General features: G+C 35.0%; 1 protein-coding gene across 7 annotated transcripts in view; it reads left to right on the forward strand.

The window, feature by feature from the left end:
* Positions 1-16,816, forward strand: part of SLC35F5 (solute carrier family 35 member F5) — a 39,377-nt gene that overhangs the window by 3,017 nt on the left and 19,544 nt on the right. For 5 of the 7 annotated variants that reach the window (XM_056349033.1, XM_056349030.1, XM_056349035.1 and 2 more), the window contains exons 2-11: positions 1,016-1,083; positions 3,303-3,382; positions 5,256-5,319; positions 7,075-7,216; positions 8,354-8,497; positions 10,775-10,837; positions 12,356-12,437; positions 13,764-13,954; positions 15,626-15,707; positions 16,504-16,591. In XM_056349033.1, coding sequence (XP_056205008.1) covers positions 7,082-7,216; positions 8,354-8,497; positions 10,775-10,837; positions 12,356-12,437; positions 13,764-13,954; positions 15,626-15,707; positions 16,504-16,591 — 785 coding nt within the window. In that variant the 5' untranslated portion in view covers positions 1,016-1,083; positions 3,303-3,382; positions 5,256-5,319; positions 7,075-7,081. Of the gene's footprint in view, positions 1-24; positions 352-1,015; positions 1,084-3,302; positions 3,383-5,255; positions 5,320-7,074; positions 7,217-8,353; positions 8,498-10,774; positions 10,838-12,355; positions 12,438-13,763; positions 13,955-15,625; positions 15,708-16,503; positions 16,592-16,816 lie in introns of those variants that run through there. The other 2 variants (XM_056349036.1, XM_056349031.1) reach the window with 2 other exon arrangements.

Below are 16,816 nucleotides of genomic sequence, written 5' to 3' on the forward strand. Positions count from 1 at the left end.
ACACTCACCTTTCCATCTCTTCTGAAGATTCTTGCTTTTGCTTTTGTATGTGATACCCCTTAGAAGTTGAGTAGAGGTTAGAGTTGTCTTTAAACTAATGTTGCTTTCATGTACATTTCCAGATTTAGAAGAATGGGTGTAAAATGTCTGTCAGTTTCACCTTTTCTCTAGTTGAGTCAAAGTAGTGTCTCTGTTTATCTTATCTTGAAAGTAATCAAATAAGACATGAAAATCACCTGATGACAGTACATGTTAAAGGGAGGGGGTTGCATCCCAGAACTTGTATTATTGGAACAGCTGGTATAACTGGAAAAACTAAACCCATTTCTTCTGTGTGCAAACCTTATCTTGGTATGTTGTCTTTCAAATTGTATGTGAAATAATCTTAAGTAAATACAAGGAAGAATTTCAAGTTGCTTTCCTTGCATGATGGTTTGTGACTGAGCTGCTGTTCTGGATCTCTTGTTCTTGTTATTATGTACTTTTTTTTTTGAGTGGGGTGGGGTGGGATGGGATGATGTTTTCTTTTAGATCAGCTAGAAGTGATGCTCCTATTTTGTAATGATCTGGCAGTTCTTTTACTTATAATGTTCTCTTCCCTGACTGTCAATATAGTACAAAGCTCTTTCATGTTTTGTGAACTTCGTATGAGTTTCTCTTTTAGGGTGGGACTTTTAATACGAAAGAAGCGATGATCTGCACAGAGAAACATATAGTGATGTAGGAATAAGATTGTGCGTCAAGTATCCATGATGGAGTTATACATCCTGTTCTTAGAAGTTACTTACTGCGTGTTCAGAACAGTAGAGCTGGACAGGCTATTGAGCCTTTTGGCTTTAGTGTAGTAACTATGTGGACTTAGATTGTAGACTACACAGTAAGACCATTTCTTACCTTTTTTGTGTGTAATAAAGTATTGACTCAGCTTAAGTGACCGAGGATACTGTAACATTTTAAAACCAAAATAATGTTACGACAAGGAAAGTTAAGTATATTTTTTCATGTTTTTTTGCAGATTTTCATGTAACTGGCTGAAAGATGGTTCCACAAGATGACAGCATCAACTCTAACACTGTTAAAATGGTAAATGAAATAAAAGAAAAAGACTTAATATTATCTCCATGCTATTTGCTGAAAATTATAATGATATTAAGAAATGCCTTTTAAAGAATATTCATTCAAATGTCAAATTTCAACTGGTATACTTAAAGTTACACCATGTGGAAAGCATATTTATTTCCTAATAATGAAACAAAAGGCAAACATATGCTGAAGTTTCTATTGTATTTAATAGAGTAGAATACGGTATTTACTTCTAAACCATCATTTCTATTTCAGCCTAAACATCTTCTGGTGGCTTAAATTTATCCTAATTCTGTGCATATGATGAATGAAACATTTTGTAAGGATAAAGCCATGTTCTCAGAAGTGTCTGTACAGTTTTCATTTTAGGTGTCAGATGCTATATTAATATGCTAAACTTTTATCTTTGTCCTAAAATGGGTTGATTATTGGTAATAAGCATTGAACAGGGTTCTGTGTAATCAGCTCCAGTCAGGACTACAGCCCACAGCAGATCTTGCATGCTGATAGAGGGTAGGTTATATGCCCTGCGTAATACCTGAATTTAGGTACAAGTTCTGTAGCTGGTTACTTGAATATAATTATATGGATTAAGTAGGAGCTGAAAGCAAGCAACTAAATAGTATCTTTCCCTTAATGATACTTGGTTTACTGTGCACGAAGAGAAGAATTTTTAAGAATCTCTTTTGCTTTCTATGTATTTTTTTTATTGCTATATTCTCAATTCTTTTGGGTGCATAAATTAGGCACACACAAACTGAGCTTTGTATGGATAGAAGCCTTCTGGTTTAAGTCTTGGTTATCTGAGATACTGATCTTAATTAAGTTGGTAGTGTAAGAAAAATACGACCAGCAGATATTGTTTTTATGTGAGGGCGCTGAACTAAGTAGGAGTTCAGGATCAACAGTGAGCATAGGCTTTGTATAGAAGATGGATAACCACATGCATGTGTCTTAAAACTACATCTTCAAATTATTATTTTTTTTAACCAGCTGCAGTCATTTGGTAAACTGTGGTAAAGAGCTTGAACTTGCTGGATGCTAAGCAGTGTGTAAATCTTGACGAGTTCAGTGGGGGCTGAATCATAGGCTTCTGTGGTCCCTCTTTATAGTCTACCTCTTAATCTAATTTGCAGTAGTTGAAAAGCATCAGTTTAAGTTTTGCCTCCTAGTCACAGTTTATAAACATTCAGTCATGGTTGACAGGTAATCAAAGGCAACATTTAGGGTAAACATTTCATTTTGCCCTTACCGCTACCTCTGTTCTGCCCACAAATACGTGACTTGTTAATACAGGGTACGACTCCTGTTGATACAGGATATCCCTAAAGCAGAGCTTAACAAGGTTTCGTATGAATAAGAAAAGAAAAAAAATCCAGTTCTTCCAAACAATAAAACTTAAAGCTTTATTATTCTTGGTTGTCAGTTCCAGTTTTGTTGTGCCTTCCTTTGGAGTGCCGCATACTTGCCAACATCTGGATTCGCAAATAGTTGCAGATTAGATGCGCCTCCGGTTGGTTTAGTATAATATTTTTTCCAAAGGCCCTTATGTATAATGTTTCTTTCCTTATGTTACAATTTTAAAGTGGGTTTTATTGAATGCCTTTATAGGATCTGAGTTTAAAATTAAAAAAAGTTTTATGTAAGTTTTTTGTTGGTTTGGTGGGTGTTGTGTTTTTTTTTTATATACAGTAATAATACATGGATCAAATTAAGTAAAGATACTGGGCTTCCACAAGAAGTAACATGGCGATGTCTTACCTTTCTAGATTATTTTAAGGACAAGAAGCCTATATGCTCTTCCACTACCTTCCTAATTCTAATACTTAAATTCTTTGCCTAAGAACGTAGGCTTAAGAAATAGGGCCTTTCTCTGCCTAGCTCAAAAAATGAGAACTTAACATCATCGGGTTCTTCTTCCTCATGTGAACCTCTTATATCCATTTAATAAGAAAGGGATCATGTTCTTTGAAATAACAAAAATAGTGAATGATCCTGTTGCCCTGTAATTCAGTGCTGTCCTGCTAGTATTTGTTATGTGGACTGATTCTTCAGATTCTGTTATCTGTATGCCCCTAACATTTAGAACTTGGGCTGTGGCAGATACTTGTGGAACTCAAGATTTTAGAAGATGTTTTGCAAAGATAAGTGCATAATATATACACACACAGAGTTTTTTAAACTTTGGTTGGTTTTGTTTGTGTTTTTTTTCTTTTTAGGAGACTATCTTCACTTTGACATGATGTGTGAAGTTTGTTAGTCAGCATTTTTTGTTTGTTTTTTACAGTTATTGTGAAAGGTATGTATAAGAAAAATCTTGTTCTTTGTGTTCATTTTTATCAGAGCATATTACCATCAATGTACAGAAACCAAATGCAAAGAAATATGTGAAATTGTGTTTCATTACAAGTTCATGAATACGGGTGTTTTGTTAATAAGTGTTTTATTTGTCAGTAAGTGTTTAGATAGTTTATATCTTTGCATTCTGTGTGAAGTTTTACAGGTTTTAATTCTGTCTTAAGACTTACAGTGTGGGTTTCAACAGGGTTTTGTTTTTCTGCTGAACATTACAGGCATTTTGGTATTGCTGCTTTGTAATTTTTTAGTCAGCTACTAGCTTGAAGGTGCATCGTGCTGCATGATGAAGACTTTGTAGTCACCCTTCTTTGTTAAGCTTTTTTTCTTGTTATGGAAGAACCAAGCAAAGGGGTATATTAGGCACACAGAAATGTTAAATAGACACTTTGTAGTCAGATGAGAAAGTAATAGCTGCTATTACTGTAACATGTAAAAATCTTCAACTTGAAGATGTAAGTATGGGCTGTTTAATTAGAATTTTAAAATCAACTTATCACAGGTAAAAAAGAAATGGTGCAACATGTACTTACAGTCTGAGTAACTTCATATGTAGCCTCTTAGCTAAGATGTACTAGATACTCATCCTTTACTTCCCTCCTGCTGAGGGATCTTAAAGCAAGAGATTTGTACAAGCCTAATCTAGGTTACTTGAGTATAATATTAAGCAACTACAGAATATGCACAATACCTGTGCACGATCTATTCACAGTGTATACGTGGTATATGCTTTGAAGTAGTTTGTTATGAGAACAGAGGAGTTAGGAGTGGGAGCATTTGATGTAGAGATGTCAAACTGATCAGGCTGCTGTGATTCCTTCCTGTCTCCAGCTACCTCTCCCCCTCCTACCTGCAGCATATAACTGGTGAAATGCTGGAGTGGTTTCCATTTCTGGAATACCTTAGCACTGTTCGTTTGTTGCACTGTAGCCTGACAAGGAATGAGATTTCTTCCTTCTAGCTCCTTTGGAACTCTTTTATGCCTAGCTTCCATTTTTTACTGCATATTATGCAAACACATGAGCAATTTGCAGGCTACGTGTAATATAGCTTAATGTAATGGCTTGTAGGTTATTAGTCATAATAAAATGAAGGCAAAGTTTGTAGAGTATAATATGTGGTATCTATAAGATCAATTCATAAAAACAAACAAAAAAAACCCTTACAAGGTTTCAAGCATGAAAGCTTTTCTGTTAGCTTACACAGGTTTAAGGTAATATCCCTATTTATTCTCTCTTCAAGAGCAAATGTTTTCCCCTTCATTCCGTATCGAATAAAAACTGCAATTCAGTGCAGAGTCTTTCATAACTTTGCCCTTCCCTGCTTACAGATTTGTGCTTTCTTTTGTCAGTCTCACCATTTTATCAGAAAAGCAGAATAATTATCCAGAACTGATGCCCACACGTGGAATATATCAGCATAGATCTAGTGGTTTAATTTTACTTCAGGATCTTTGCCTGTTGATTTTTCTTTGGAAGGAAGCCCTTTGAGAAATGGAGGAAAAAATGTCAAGATATAAACATGGCAGAGACTGTATTGCAAAGGAGAGGCAGGAGTCAAAGGCAGGAAATGGTGCAGTGATCTCAAATGCACTTGGTGTGTATCTAGGCATGTAAATCAGTAGTTTGAGGAACAGGCTAGTCTGGAAAAAGAAATACAGCTTCCTCACTGAAGACTTCATAGCACTGTCTTTCATAAATGATTTGTAAATAATGAAAAGACAGTAAATGTTTGTATGTTCACATGTGTGGAAAAAACAAAGTATAGTTTAAATTCACCAAACTGTACTAGTGAAGCATATCACCTCTGTTTACTAGAGAGTCAGGAGCTGCTCCGTAGAGTTGAATGAGATTCTGACTCCTTGAGAAGTTCTCTAGCAAGGTATGTTATGTAATCTGTAACAAATTATTTCTTAATAAATTGGTTCTTAAAATACATACATAAATAAATTAACATTAATCATAGAACTACCATATACATATTTTACTGTGGTTTGTTAGAGAGTGTGTAAATGGGTCTACTATATGTAGACTGATAATTGAGATGTCAGTCTCAGTTGTATTTGAATTTAATCATAAAATTGAAGGTTTTCCTAAATATAGGTCTCCTAATGGACAGTCAGAAAGCTGTATCACAAATTTGAATCCCCTTCTAAGTAGCATTAGTGGATAGAAGTACACATGTAGGTCTGGTATGCTCGTGATTAGCACTTGTTTGGAGTAGATCCAGTGGATCTTGTAATTTTTTTGAGTTAAAACACAAGCAACATTTTAAAAAGCTTTTTTGCCATGCCTTTCTTATTTTTTGCAAAGTATTTTAGTGATCTCTTAACATAGCTTTAGTGTTTTCAGTAATGTTAATACTTATTTTCAGTGCAAGCTGTGCAAAGTGAAGCCCTCTAAAGTCACAATGTACCACTTTATTGGCCAACCTAAACAGTATCAGTTCTATTCTCTTGTGTTTACTCTGTGCATTGAATAAAGCAGAAATACTCTGCCTACTGAGAGTAAAGGAACAGCTGGTTATGATCTGTTTACCTACTGCTGTAGTGCTCATCTCCCACATAAATGTTAATGTTTTAACTGCAAATAGTCGTCTTCCTAATATAAATTTTTGCAGCTCAAGCCATATATTCAGAATTTTCTGCTGAGCAGTATACTCTGACTCTTCCATTATGTAAAAGTAGTTGGCTGTAAGCATTTAAACCCAGCTGTGCTATTCTAGTAATTCACTAGAATTGCTTAAATTGACACCTTTCTATTACTGTCTTGAACAAAGACTTCTAGGAGCTGTGAGGTATGTACAGGAAAAAGAAAATAGGTTTGTGTGTGTCAAAATTTCTGGCAAGTCTGCATGACTTTTGTTCTAGATGACAGGCTTAAAGCTAGTTTACTGCTATAGTTTTGACTCTCAGAATATGAGGTGTCCTTAATTAATTACTCCTATATGTAACATACTGGGGCATGGTCAAAATAATTGTCAGTGTTTTGTGGGTTTTTTAATAGGCAAAGCTTCCTGTTGTGTATATTGTATGCTTACTCTCAGTTTGATAGGTTTTCACTAGAATTGGTACATGCCTGTATTATTTAGAGGTTTGGTTTTTTCTTCCTTGAATAACTTTGTGCTTTGAGGGATCATAACTTACCCAAATGTGTTGCTGTGTCTTTGGAAATGTTTGTTGAATGCTGAAGTTTAAACATGTTTCTCACTACGTGTAGTAGAATTGTATTTGACACAACGCGTCAAACCAATTTCTATTGTCAGCTTAGAGTATCTGAATTTACCAAAACATAGTGGTTTCAAATTTTGCAGAATTAGTAGCTTAGAAATTCCAAAAAGGCATTGTATGTTTTACCTACTTTTGCTTACTTTGGTGGTAGAACAGTTGATAAATTCTTGAAAAGTTGAGATTTACTTTCTGATTGCTCCTAATGTCTGTGAAAATCTCATGCCAGACCTGTCAAAGATCAGCTTTTTAACAAACATAAGCATGTGTTTCCTGGCATATTGGGTTCCTTTCATTGCCCCCACTGTTTGGTGGTTTGGGTTTTTTTTTTGTTTGTTTGGGGTTTTTTTTGTGTGTGTCACCATCTAATGTGATCTTTTGGGTTTTATTCCTTTATTAATCTTGAATAGGTTACAAATGGTGTGGGTTTTTATCATGAATCGAATGAGCTCCCAGAGCAGTTCATCCACTCAGCGTAGGCGAATGGCTCTAGGAATTGTCATTCTTCTCCTTGTTGACGTGATATGGGTTGCCTCTTCAGAACTCACTTCTGTAAGTATTGTTCCATGCATCTTAAAGGAAGATAAAACCCTATTTAAGAGAAAGATGCAGCAGAAAACATGGTCACTCAAACATTCAGTGAGTGTTCTAGTGTAGTATTTAACTACCTCTTCAGTACGGGGAAGACTATATCCTTTAGGTTGGTGAACTAACCTGTATCCTCTAAAAGTTACAAACAAGCTCGACTGAGCAGCTTTTGCTTTCAAGACAGAAGGTGTTATTGATGACTTTAAAATTAAACAACATAAGCTCGTAACTATGTACTGTAATTAGGGAATTCATTCTTTTACTGCCATCTTGATTAAAATGATGCCCATATGTTTCCCAAGAAGTAGCAAATGAGCTGTAACATTGCAGGCTAGGTGGTATGGTAGAATATTGTTCAGAATATCTAGAAGTCTAGGACCAAAGAACTTTGGTCATGGAGTTTAAGCCCTGTAATTGCAGACATGTTTGTAATAATTTAGTTCATGTAATCACTGTCTTGAAAACTGATCTGGCATTTACTTGGTGTTAAGTTTTAGGACTTAAAACAGAGCTTTAGCAACAGAAATGGATTTTTTTTTAATGCATTCTTGTAAAATTCAGGTGTCTGAACTGCCATTAAGTTATGTTCTGTATCAGTTTTGAAACTAAGCAATTAAAAATGTTTGTGCTTAACATGCTATTACATTAATAAAATGTTTTTTCCAATGAGCTGGTGGAATCACTATTGCTACTGAAATGTTGCTTAAAGTAATCTAATTTGTGATTACTATGCTATTGCATATAAAAGTGGTCTTTCATTTAGAAAATATTTGTATGTAAATGTATTTTCAGTCCAGTTTGAGTTCAGTGGCATATCAGTATGTTGCTTGATTAGATACAAGTAATAAGTATATTTTCTCCCATGGCATTGTATCTCACAAAATGACTCAGTGCCTTCTTGTAGGTGTTTAGGGTAGCTTAGCCACTTAGCCCAGAATGGGTAGGGCCACTTGTGTCTTTTGGTCATACATGCCAATACTCACAGCTCTGCCATTTTGAGAACCAGACTGTTCCGGACTATGTATTTTAACCTGTTCATTCATTTTGTGAATTCTCACCTAACTGGTAATTTTGGACACTGCAATTATTTTCTTTCCACAGTATGTTTTTACAAAGTACAACAAACCTTTTTTCAGTACGTTTGCAAAAACATCCATGTTTGTTCTATACCTCTTGGGATTTATTGTTTGGAAACCATGGAGGCAACAGTGTACTCGTGGGTTTCGTGGAAGGCATGCAGCTTTTGTAAGTATTTTAACTCTGTAAATGTTTTTATATTTGTTGAAATTTCTACAGAAAAAACTTAAAACAGGGACTAGAGAAAAGCAGAGTTTACATAGTTGTGAAACTGCTTTCAGAAAAGCAATTATAAACTGAATCACTGCATGGGAAGACACGGCAATCGTAATAGTCTTGTGAGCGGAAGAAAAGAAAGGAAAACGCACTATGAAATGTGTCAAGAATCATAAGAAATGTGCTACTGGGCCAGACCATTGGACCATCTAGCCTGGTACTGTTATCTTGGACAGTTGCAGAGGATAAATCTTTTTAAGAAGAGCTTGTGAGACTTGTCACTATTGGCTGTTGGTTCCCTTTTACTTCCCCAGCATCTGTAACCAATGGAATTGGTATTTAAACTTTGTAGTTGATTTTTATTATGGACTCTTTTTGTCTCTGGCAGAACTATGACCAGTTTGTTAAGAGGTTTTGTGGGTTTTAAAGTTACATTTAGGAAAGGTGGTAGAATTATGGTTTTGTTGTTAATATTGTATTTTTATAGCCTTTATGCATAAGTGACCTTCAGTTGCCCATTCAAGAGCTGAGCAGTTTCTGTTAAGAGTCTAAAATCATTGTCATAATACAGAAATACTTTTTTCCAAGGAAATTAAGAGATTCTGGGAAGAGCACTTGTTCTGTGCCAGTGTTTCAGAATGCTGAACAGCAGGACTCGGGAAGCAGTAAACCATTTGGTCTGATATTAATCTTGCATTAAAATAACAAAAAATGTGGTCCAAGAACATGCTGTTAATCAACATGTCATTATAGAAGATAGCTTGCATTGAAGGGAACTGACTTCAGATCTTGTGGGTATATTAGACTTCACTGATAGTGACAGCTGTAGGCGTAACATACTTCAATTTAAGTGTTACATGACGTTAAGCCAAATGATTTTTATTTTAAAAAAGTATACCACAAAGAACAAAAACCCACAACCCCCAAAACCGAAACCTTTTGGTTTTAAAAAAAGAATCATGTTAAACATGTAGAACATCTAGAGCCGGCTGATATCTTCAAAAAATTTTTATTGGAGTCAGCTTTTAATAGCAAATGTCTGTGCATACTACAGCATGTGTTAGACTTCATGTTGTTGAGGATCTTCATAAGATAATGGGGAAATAAACAATTTTACAGATCCTTTACTGGCAATAATGGCAAAGAAGGATGATGAAAGCACTAAAGGGTGATTAGTTCTACAGAGCAATTATACAGCCCAAATTACTCCATTAGTAAGAATAAAGGGCTGTTGGCTAGCGTGAATTGTAGTGTTTATATTGACCAACTGAATCTTGTGCAGTGCTATGTCAAAAAAAGATATAATATGAACTTGTATTAACTGGACAGCAATGAATAAGAGTGCTCCATCTGATACATTTTGTGGGTGGCACTCATGACACCACTACTGGAACCTCATTATTTTTTCTTTCTTTTCCTATGAAAAGTAATTTTTTAAATTATTTGTAGGAAGTAGCCATTACTTCTGATAATAGGATATTTCAGAAGAACAGCACAGAAAAAAGTACTGTGCGGTTAGATTCTTTATTTATTTTCCCCTAAGGAGTTTAGTTAAATATTAAACTGTATAATTATTACAAGTGCCTTCAAAATGTCTTGTGTTTGTGTTTGTTAATCTGGAACAAAATTTTCATATTTGTATATTTTTATTTCAATAATCATTGCTTAGGTAAACATTACTTTTCATCCCTCTTCCACATTAGAGGCTTTGTTTAGTAGATTTCTTACCAGCGTGGTAGAGGAGCAAGCTGCAGGTCAGGTAGTAGTGCTTGTTAAGATGCAGAAAGGAAGAGGAAAAATGATACTTGACCTCACCCTAACTTAAGCCTTGTTGAAACTAAGGCAGAGGTCCAGGCATTTATGCAAAGGGACTTTGCCTCAATAAAACGAAGAACCAAGAAGATTGTTGTTAATAATGTATGCACAATAATTTAGCGAAGAAAGTCTCACTCAGACTGAACTTAACAAGTTTTGGCATTTTAACAGCCTGGTCCTGCATTGATACCTGGGTAGTTGAATTCAGTGGGGTTCTCCAAGAGGTACAAGGAATTATTGAAATAATTTACTGAACTTGTAAGCTCTCTTGTTTATTCAGGAGGAGGGCTGGCAGGAGAGAGGGCGTTATGATAGAATTATGGAAGAAAGCATTAAACAACTTATTTTCTTAAAAAAATCAGTTATTAATAACTCTACCTTGATAGATTATTACATTTAAAATTCTGTAATTAGTTTGCAGATGCTGAAGGTTATTTTGCTGCTTGTACAACAGATAACACTGTAAACTGTTCTCTGGTAAGTGCCTTAATTTGTGAAGGTCAATGCTTTACAGTAACATGACACCATTATCCTGACTTACTGTTGTAAAAATATGGTGGTCTTTAATGTTTTTTTGCAGAGGGGATTGCTAACTTACACATTACTAATAAGTGCTGCAAATAATGATGTTGCTTATTATGAGAAATGCAGGTTCTCAGCTCAGTAAAACACTGGAGTGTTTCTGTGGTAGTTTGTGAAAGAAATATTTATGTTGTGCAAAGGAAACAGTTACAAATTCAGCTCAGTAGCTGCCAAAGCAAAATGTGGAGAGCTAGTGGTAAAGCCAAACAGTTTTCAAGACTAATACCCACAACGGAATCATTCAGTTAGTTGAGTATGTTGTATACTGTGATCCTGCATTTTGAAAGACAAATGGACTGCCTTCTTCCTTCCAGTGGATGGAGTGACTACTGTTTACTGAATCAACTGCTAAGTTGCATTGCCAAATGACATTTCTGTGGTGGTTTTCATCATCCATAAGTGACTGTTATGCCCTTGTTGATCAGAGATGGCTATGTAATCTGCATACCTAAATCAGAAGCTACATGCAGAAATGTATCCAAAATATGGAACATTTTAAGTTTGCACCATATTTGTAATAGAATAGGGGGAGGCAACTGAGGATTGACAAACTGTCATATGGGTGTTTTATACTGAATGGGGAGTTGAAGTGAGATTTTTTTTTTTTTTCAGAAGTACTCATAATTTCATCCTCCACGCACCCCCCAACCCCCAAACTTTATTTACCTACATTAAAGTATAAAATCTTAGTCTGCTCTATTCATTAAGATCATCTGACTCTAGAAGCAGGATTCATTGTTAACGATGGACAATTTTGCATTATTTTAAACGTCCACAAAAGTTCTGGTCCTAAACAAGGACACTAATAAAATGCAGCTAGCAGATCTTTTTTATTACTTTGTTCTTACAGTTTATTAATTTAATTTAAACGACCAGCTTAAAACTTCTGTTAGATTTGTTCTACACAAAACTTCTGTGAAGTGGCTTATGTATTGGAGTGCCTTACCCAGGTTTTTGACTTTTGGTTCTAGTTCATGAGCTTTTAGGGTCTTGGGAGGAAAATGACTGTATTCGTTTTGGTATATGTATTCTGTATTTTGTATTTCTAGTTTATCATTTGCACAGAATCTAGATCTAATGACACATCTTGGATTTTGATGAGTTATTTTAAAATTTTGAATCGGTAGGTTTGAATTTTCTGGGGATGAGTTTTGTGTTTGTGGTGATGTACACAAAGTGCAGTTACTTTTGAGTACTGCACTTTATCAATATGTTTAACATAAAATATAGATTATGTATGAATATTTTTGACAAGCTGATCCACTGTGTGCAAAACCACTTTGTTAAATTTGATTCTCATAATATTCACCAAGCTTTTCTTTTTTTAGTTTTCTAATTTGCTAAATTAATTCTACTGCTTATAATTTAAATATCCTGCTTAACTGTATCTTTACTTATACTGATTCATTTCAGAGTGAACCTTTATATGTTCCTGTAAAGTTTCATGATTTGCCAACTGAAAAAAATGGCAGTAATAATAGTGATGCAGAGAAAAGTGAGTAAAGACTTTTGGAATGCTGAAATGGTAGTTCTTTGGTGAAAGAATTACTTCCCTCTTTGTTGGTATAACTGCTGTCATGCTGCAGGACTTACACCCCGCCCCCGTTTTTTTTTTCTTTTTTTCTTCCTTAAATCTCTCATTGCATGAATTGCAGTCTGATATATTTACTTTCAGGTAGAGAAAACATAGGCCTATCGTTCAGTTTACCTTTCTTGGTCACTACAGATCCAGCCTATGTTTATCTCAAGGGACCAACTGGGTTCAGTACTTGTGATTCTTTCCTTCTGGGCTTGTATGACCAGCAGCAGTGAGTCAGCCTCTGGAAAAACAAGCTATTGTCCTTTTTAGAGCAGGAGCAAAGCAGTCAAAGTAAGAATTTTAATAGTCTATGTGCATTCTGATTTTATTTAAGCCTCACTATCTTGTGATAGTAGCTGAAACAGGCCTAACTGTCCCAGGCAATTACAGGAAAGTTGGCTGTCAAAGAATCCAATTATCTGATCCTCAGCAAAAGAGTCCCTGCTTATAAAAGGCAAAGTCTTTTTGTTAATTTCTAGATAATGTGTTAGGAACTGCTTTGGTAGGCTCTGCTGTCCTGTGATAAAGTGCATCAGTCACTTTAGGGTTGTTTGAGCTGCAGCTTTTTCCCCTTACTTTTTTTAGGAAATTGGGTATTGTTTCATCTTGAATTAGGCTAATATTTATATGTAGTGTGTAATGTTTTCTTTACATAGGAAACTAATGATATTTAGAATACCCTTAAAATCTGATCCTGGTTTGCAAGATTAGTCAGAGGGTGGATTTCAAATGAGCAAGTGACCTTACGATCTCTGCTAAGCTTTGAGGTCTGTTGGACACTGTCATCCTCTGAGTGAAACACTGTCCTTGTAGTTACGTATAATTGTGTGCAGTTTTTGGCTGTTTTGACTATTAAAAAATGAAAGAAAATCTTATCTGTAATATTCATCAATACAGAATAAGTCCTACCTAAAAATTTGGTGTGTTACCTTGTGTGGATTTTTTTGACAGGGAAGAGGGATGGTGCTTTTCAGTGAGGTTTTTGTGGGTTTTCAAATGGACTGATTGAAAACAGTAATTGTATTTTTCTTATTAGTGGCCTATCAAATAGCAAAATACTAGTTTATAAAAATAATGGCATGTCTTCTATTTCAATAAAAACCTGTCATTTGTGAAGTGCTGTAATCAATCCTGTATTGGGAAGACATAGTTTTATTTGCATATTGTGTTGACTTGAAAAGTTTAATAATAATATGCAGCTTTTTTTTTCTTTTTTTTTTTCTCTTTTCTTCTCTTCTTAAGCTCCCAAAAAGCCTCGTGTAAGGTTCAGTAATATTATGGAGATTCGACAACTCCCATCGAGCCATGCGTTAGAAGCAAAGTTGTCTCGCATGTCATATCCAACGGTTAAGGAGCAGGAATCAATATTAAAAACTGTAGGAAAACTCACTGCAACTCAAGTAGCAAAAATTAGCTTTTTCTTTTGCTTTGTGGTATGTGCCCCATTCTTTCAGAAAACTTAAGTATAGATGCAATTAAAACTTGTATAGTCATGGTGAAACAGTATTGAGATGTCTTGTATTCTTTATGCCTCGTTTTACAAATATACTGTAAAAAGTAAAACTTTCGTCATGTGCTGGACATGAAGGTGCATCTTCTTAAAGGGAGGTTAATAAAAAGAGGTCCTCAGTGTGTAGTTAACTGTAAGGTCAGTTGTAAGATATGCTGTGCTTTTGTGCCATGTTGTCCAGTGTTGGGTACATTTGGTACTGAAAAATGTATACAGGCTGTTGATGGCTGCAGTGAGACTGCACGAAATGGGTAAATGTCACTGTGACTACTTCTTGGGCCATCACAGAAAGAATACCATCTCATGCCTCACTCTGGCACATTGTGCCCTCCAGTAGTATGAAGAGAAGATATTAATTGTCGTTCAGCTCCATTGAGGGCTGCGAGATTTACTTATGAATCTGTTGGTTGCTGATGTTTCTGCATGATGCCTCAGTTCTAGAGGGAGAGGGAGATGATGGTGGCATGATTTTTGAGAGACACTAAAAATGTAGAGAGCAGATCAGTAATAGATTTTCCAGAAGTAGCTTCACTGGTACTGCTGAATAGCTTATATGTAATGTGGACCCACCACTGCTTTTCCTCAAGTAGTGGTCTTCAAACATTTAAAACAACAACAATAATAATATTATTAGTCAGTTGATGCATGGAACAGAAAATGGTGATGTACTTTTCTGTGTGTATACATAAAGAATGTGCGCACAGCAGCAAGAGAATAATAAACTGCTCACTAGTGATTTTGGATGGATGAAGTTGCTTTTTAAAAAATAATTTACAATTTTGTGTGTCTGGGTATATTTCTGTATATATACACATGCAGATTTTCTAGGCTAGTGTCCTCATGTCCTTGTTATGCTATTCATGGATGCTGATACTACTGGCATGTATATCTATTTCTCCCTGGGCCATATAAATATTTCCACCTAAGACTTTAAAAAGTGGTAACTTCCCCGAGGATATATCTGAGATCTTATTAATGAGATATCAACCAAGAGATGATAAAATGCTTGCCATTTTATTCCTTTGTGGAGGAATTAACAGACATGAGTCCTTCCAAAATATTTTTGAGGTACTGAATGTATGTGATGCTTGTTTTTGAAGGTGGATACGTGTGCCAGGTTTAAGTACTCCTAAAAAAAAATCAAATGCATTAGGCTGACTAATGCCCCATGCATCTCTGAAATTACTTTGTGGCCCTTGTCTAGTTATCATCTTGAAGCAGTTGCAAAACAATTTATAAGTACTCTTAGTTACTATGGAATAGCTGTTATAATGTCATTTTAATTATTTAATTAAAGTTCTGAAGTATGTTATTTCATTATTAAACATGTATTAAATGCATTCAGTGTAGTTGCATGTGGTTGTTTTGGGCCAGTTCTAATTTTGCCTGTCTTTTAATGTACCTGCCACTTTAATGTAAGTTAGAAATCATTTGAGGTAGAAGTCTTGTTCTGATTATTTTTTTTTTTTTTTTGTGATCAATAGTTGTTTTGGTTTGTGTTTTTTTCTTTTAAGTAGGGTTTTATTGCACTGAGAAACTTAAACTCTGTTGTTGCTATCCATATAATGACAAAAATATTTTTCTTTTCCCCCAGTGGTTCTTGGCAAATTTCTCTTACCAAGAAGCTCTGTCAGATACTCAAGTTGCTATAGTTAATATCTTGTCATCAACCTCGGGTAAGTTTTATTTATACAACCAGATGTGCATTTTAAGGGTGTTTATAACAAAAATCTTTTTTGGTTGCAGTGGACTGTGTAATTGATATACTTGTGGTTTTGGGGGAATAGTAAGGCTTAAAGCCATTGAATATGTGCATTTTAAAATTTTATGATGTAATTGCAGGGATTTAGGCTATCTTCATCATTCCCCTGCTTTTTGCTTTTCAAGTTTGTGTGTGTGTACTTCTGCAGTTATGTCTGTGTACTGAAGGGATGTATTGGGAGTGTAATAGGGTTGAAGGAGGGATCATATAAATTTTTATCAAAATAGATTCAATTCAGAGTAAAGTCTTCTTGCTAATTATTGTTTTTTTTTTAAAAAAAAGTTTTTAGGGTAAAGAACTTAAACCACCTAGATAGTATGAATATCACTTGCTTTAGAGGTTTTATGCAAGGCTCTAACTAAGCTTTGAAGTATTTAAATTCTGTGACAGTCCCATGTTTTGAGGAGTAACTTACTGTTTTGTAAAAATTTTAAAGGCACGGTTATGTGATTTTTTTCACTGACTTTTTCAGGATTATTACAGTTTATTTTGTTAGTATGGCTAGCCTTTGTCAGTTGAGCATGTATTTGCTCATCTGAGGATTCACATCACAAGGTGTTAGTTTCGCAATAGCTCCGATTAAAATTAGGGGTGCTAAGATCAAGTAGTTAGAACAAGTATGTGTAATGTAAAGAAGAAAATGTCTGTGCAGTTTTCTGAACAAACGAGTAGCAAAACTTGATTGTGTAAACTCTTAATTTCTATTGCAGGGCTTTTTACTTTAATCTTAGCTGCAGTCTTTCCCAGTAACAGTGGAGATAGGTTTACCCTGTCGAAATTACTAGCTGTTATTTTAAGGTAAGATAATGGGATGGAACATTTCGTCAAAAACTCCCTGACACAATGAGAGAACAACTTTACCTATTATACCTATAGTATCTGTGACAGTATATGATACAGTTATTAAAAAATCCTATTTTCACAATAAATTGAACAAGTGAATTAAGTCTTTTAAAATACTTCGTATCATGAACAACTACCAAATCTCATGTTCCTGTAGGAAATTAGATTAATGAGGTTTCT

This window comes from Falco biarmicus, chromosome 8 (genome assembly GCF_023638135.1).
Source record: "Falco biarmicus isolate bFalBia1 chromosome 8, bFalBia1.pri, whole genome shotgun sequence".
Classification (NCBI taxonomy): domain Eukaryota; kingdom Metazoa; phylum Chordata; class Aves; order Falconiformes; family Falconidae; genus Falco; species Falco biarmicus.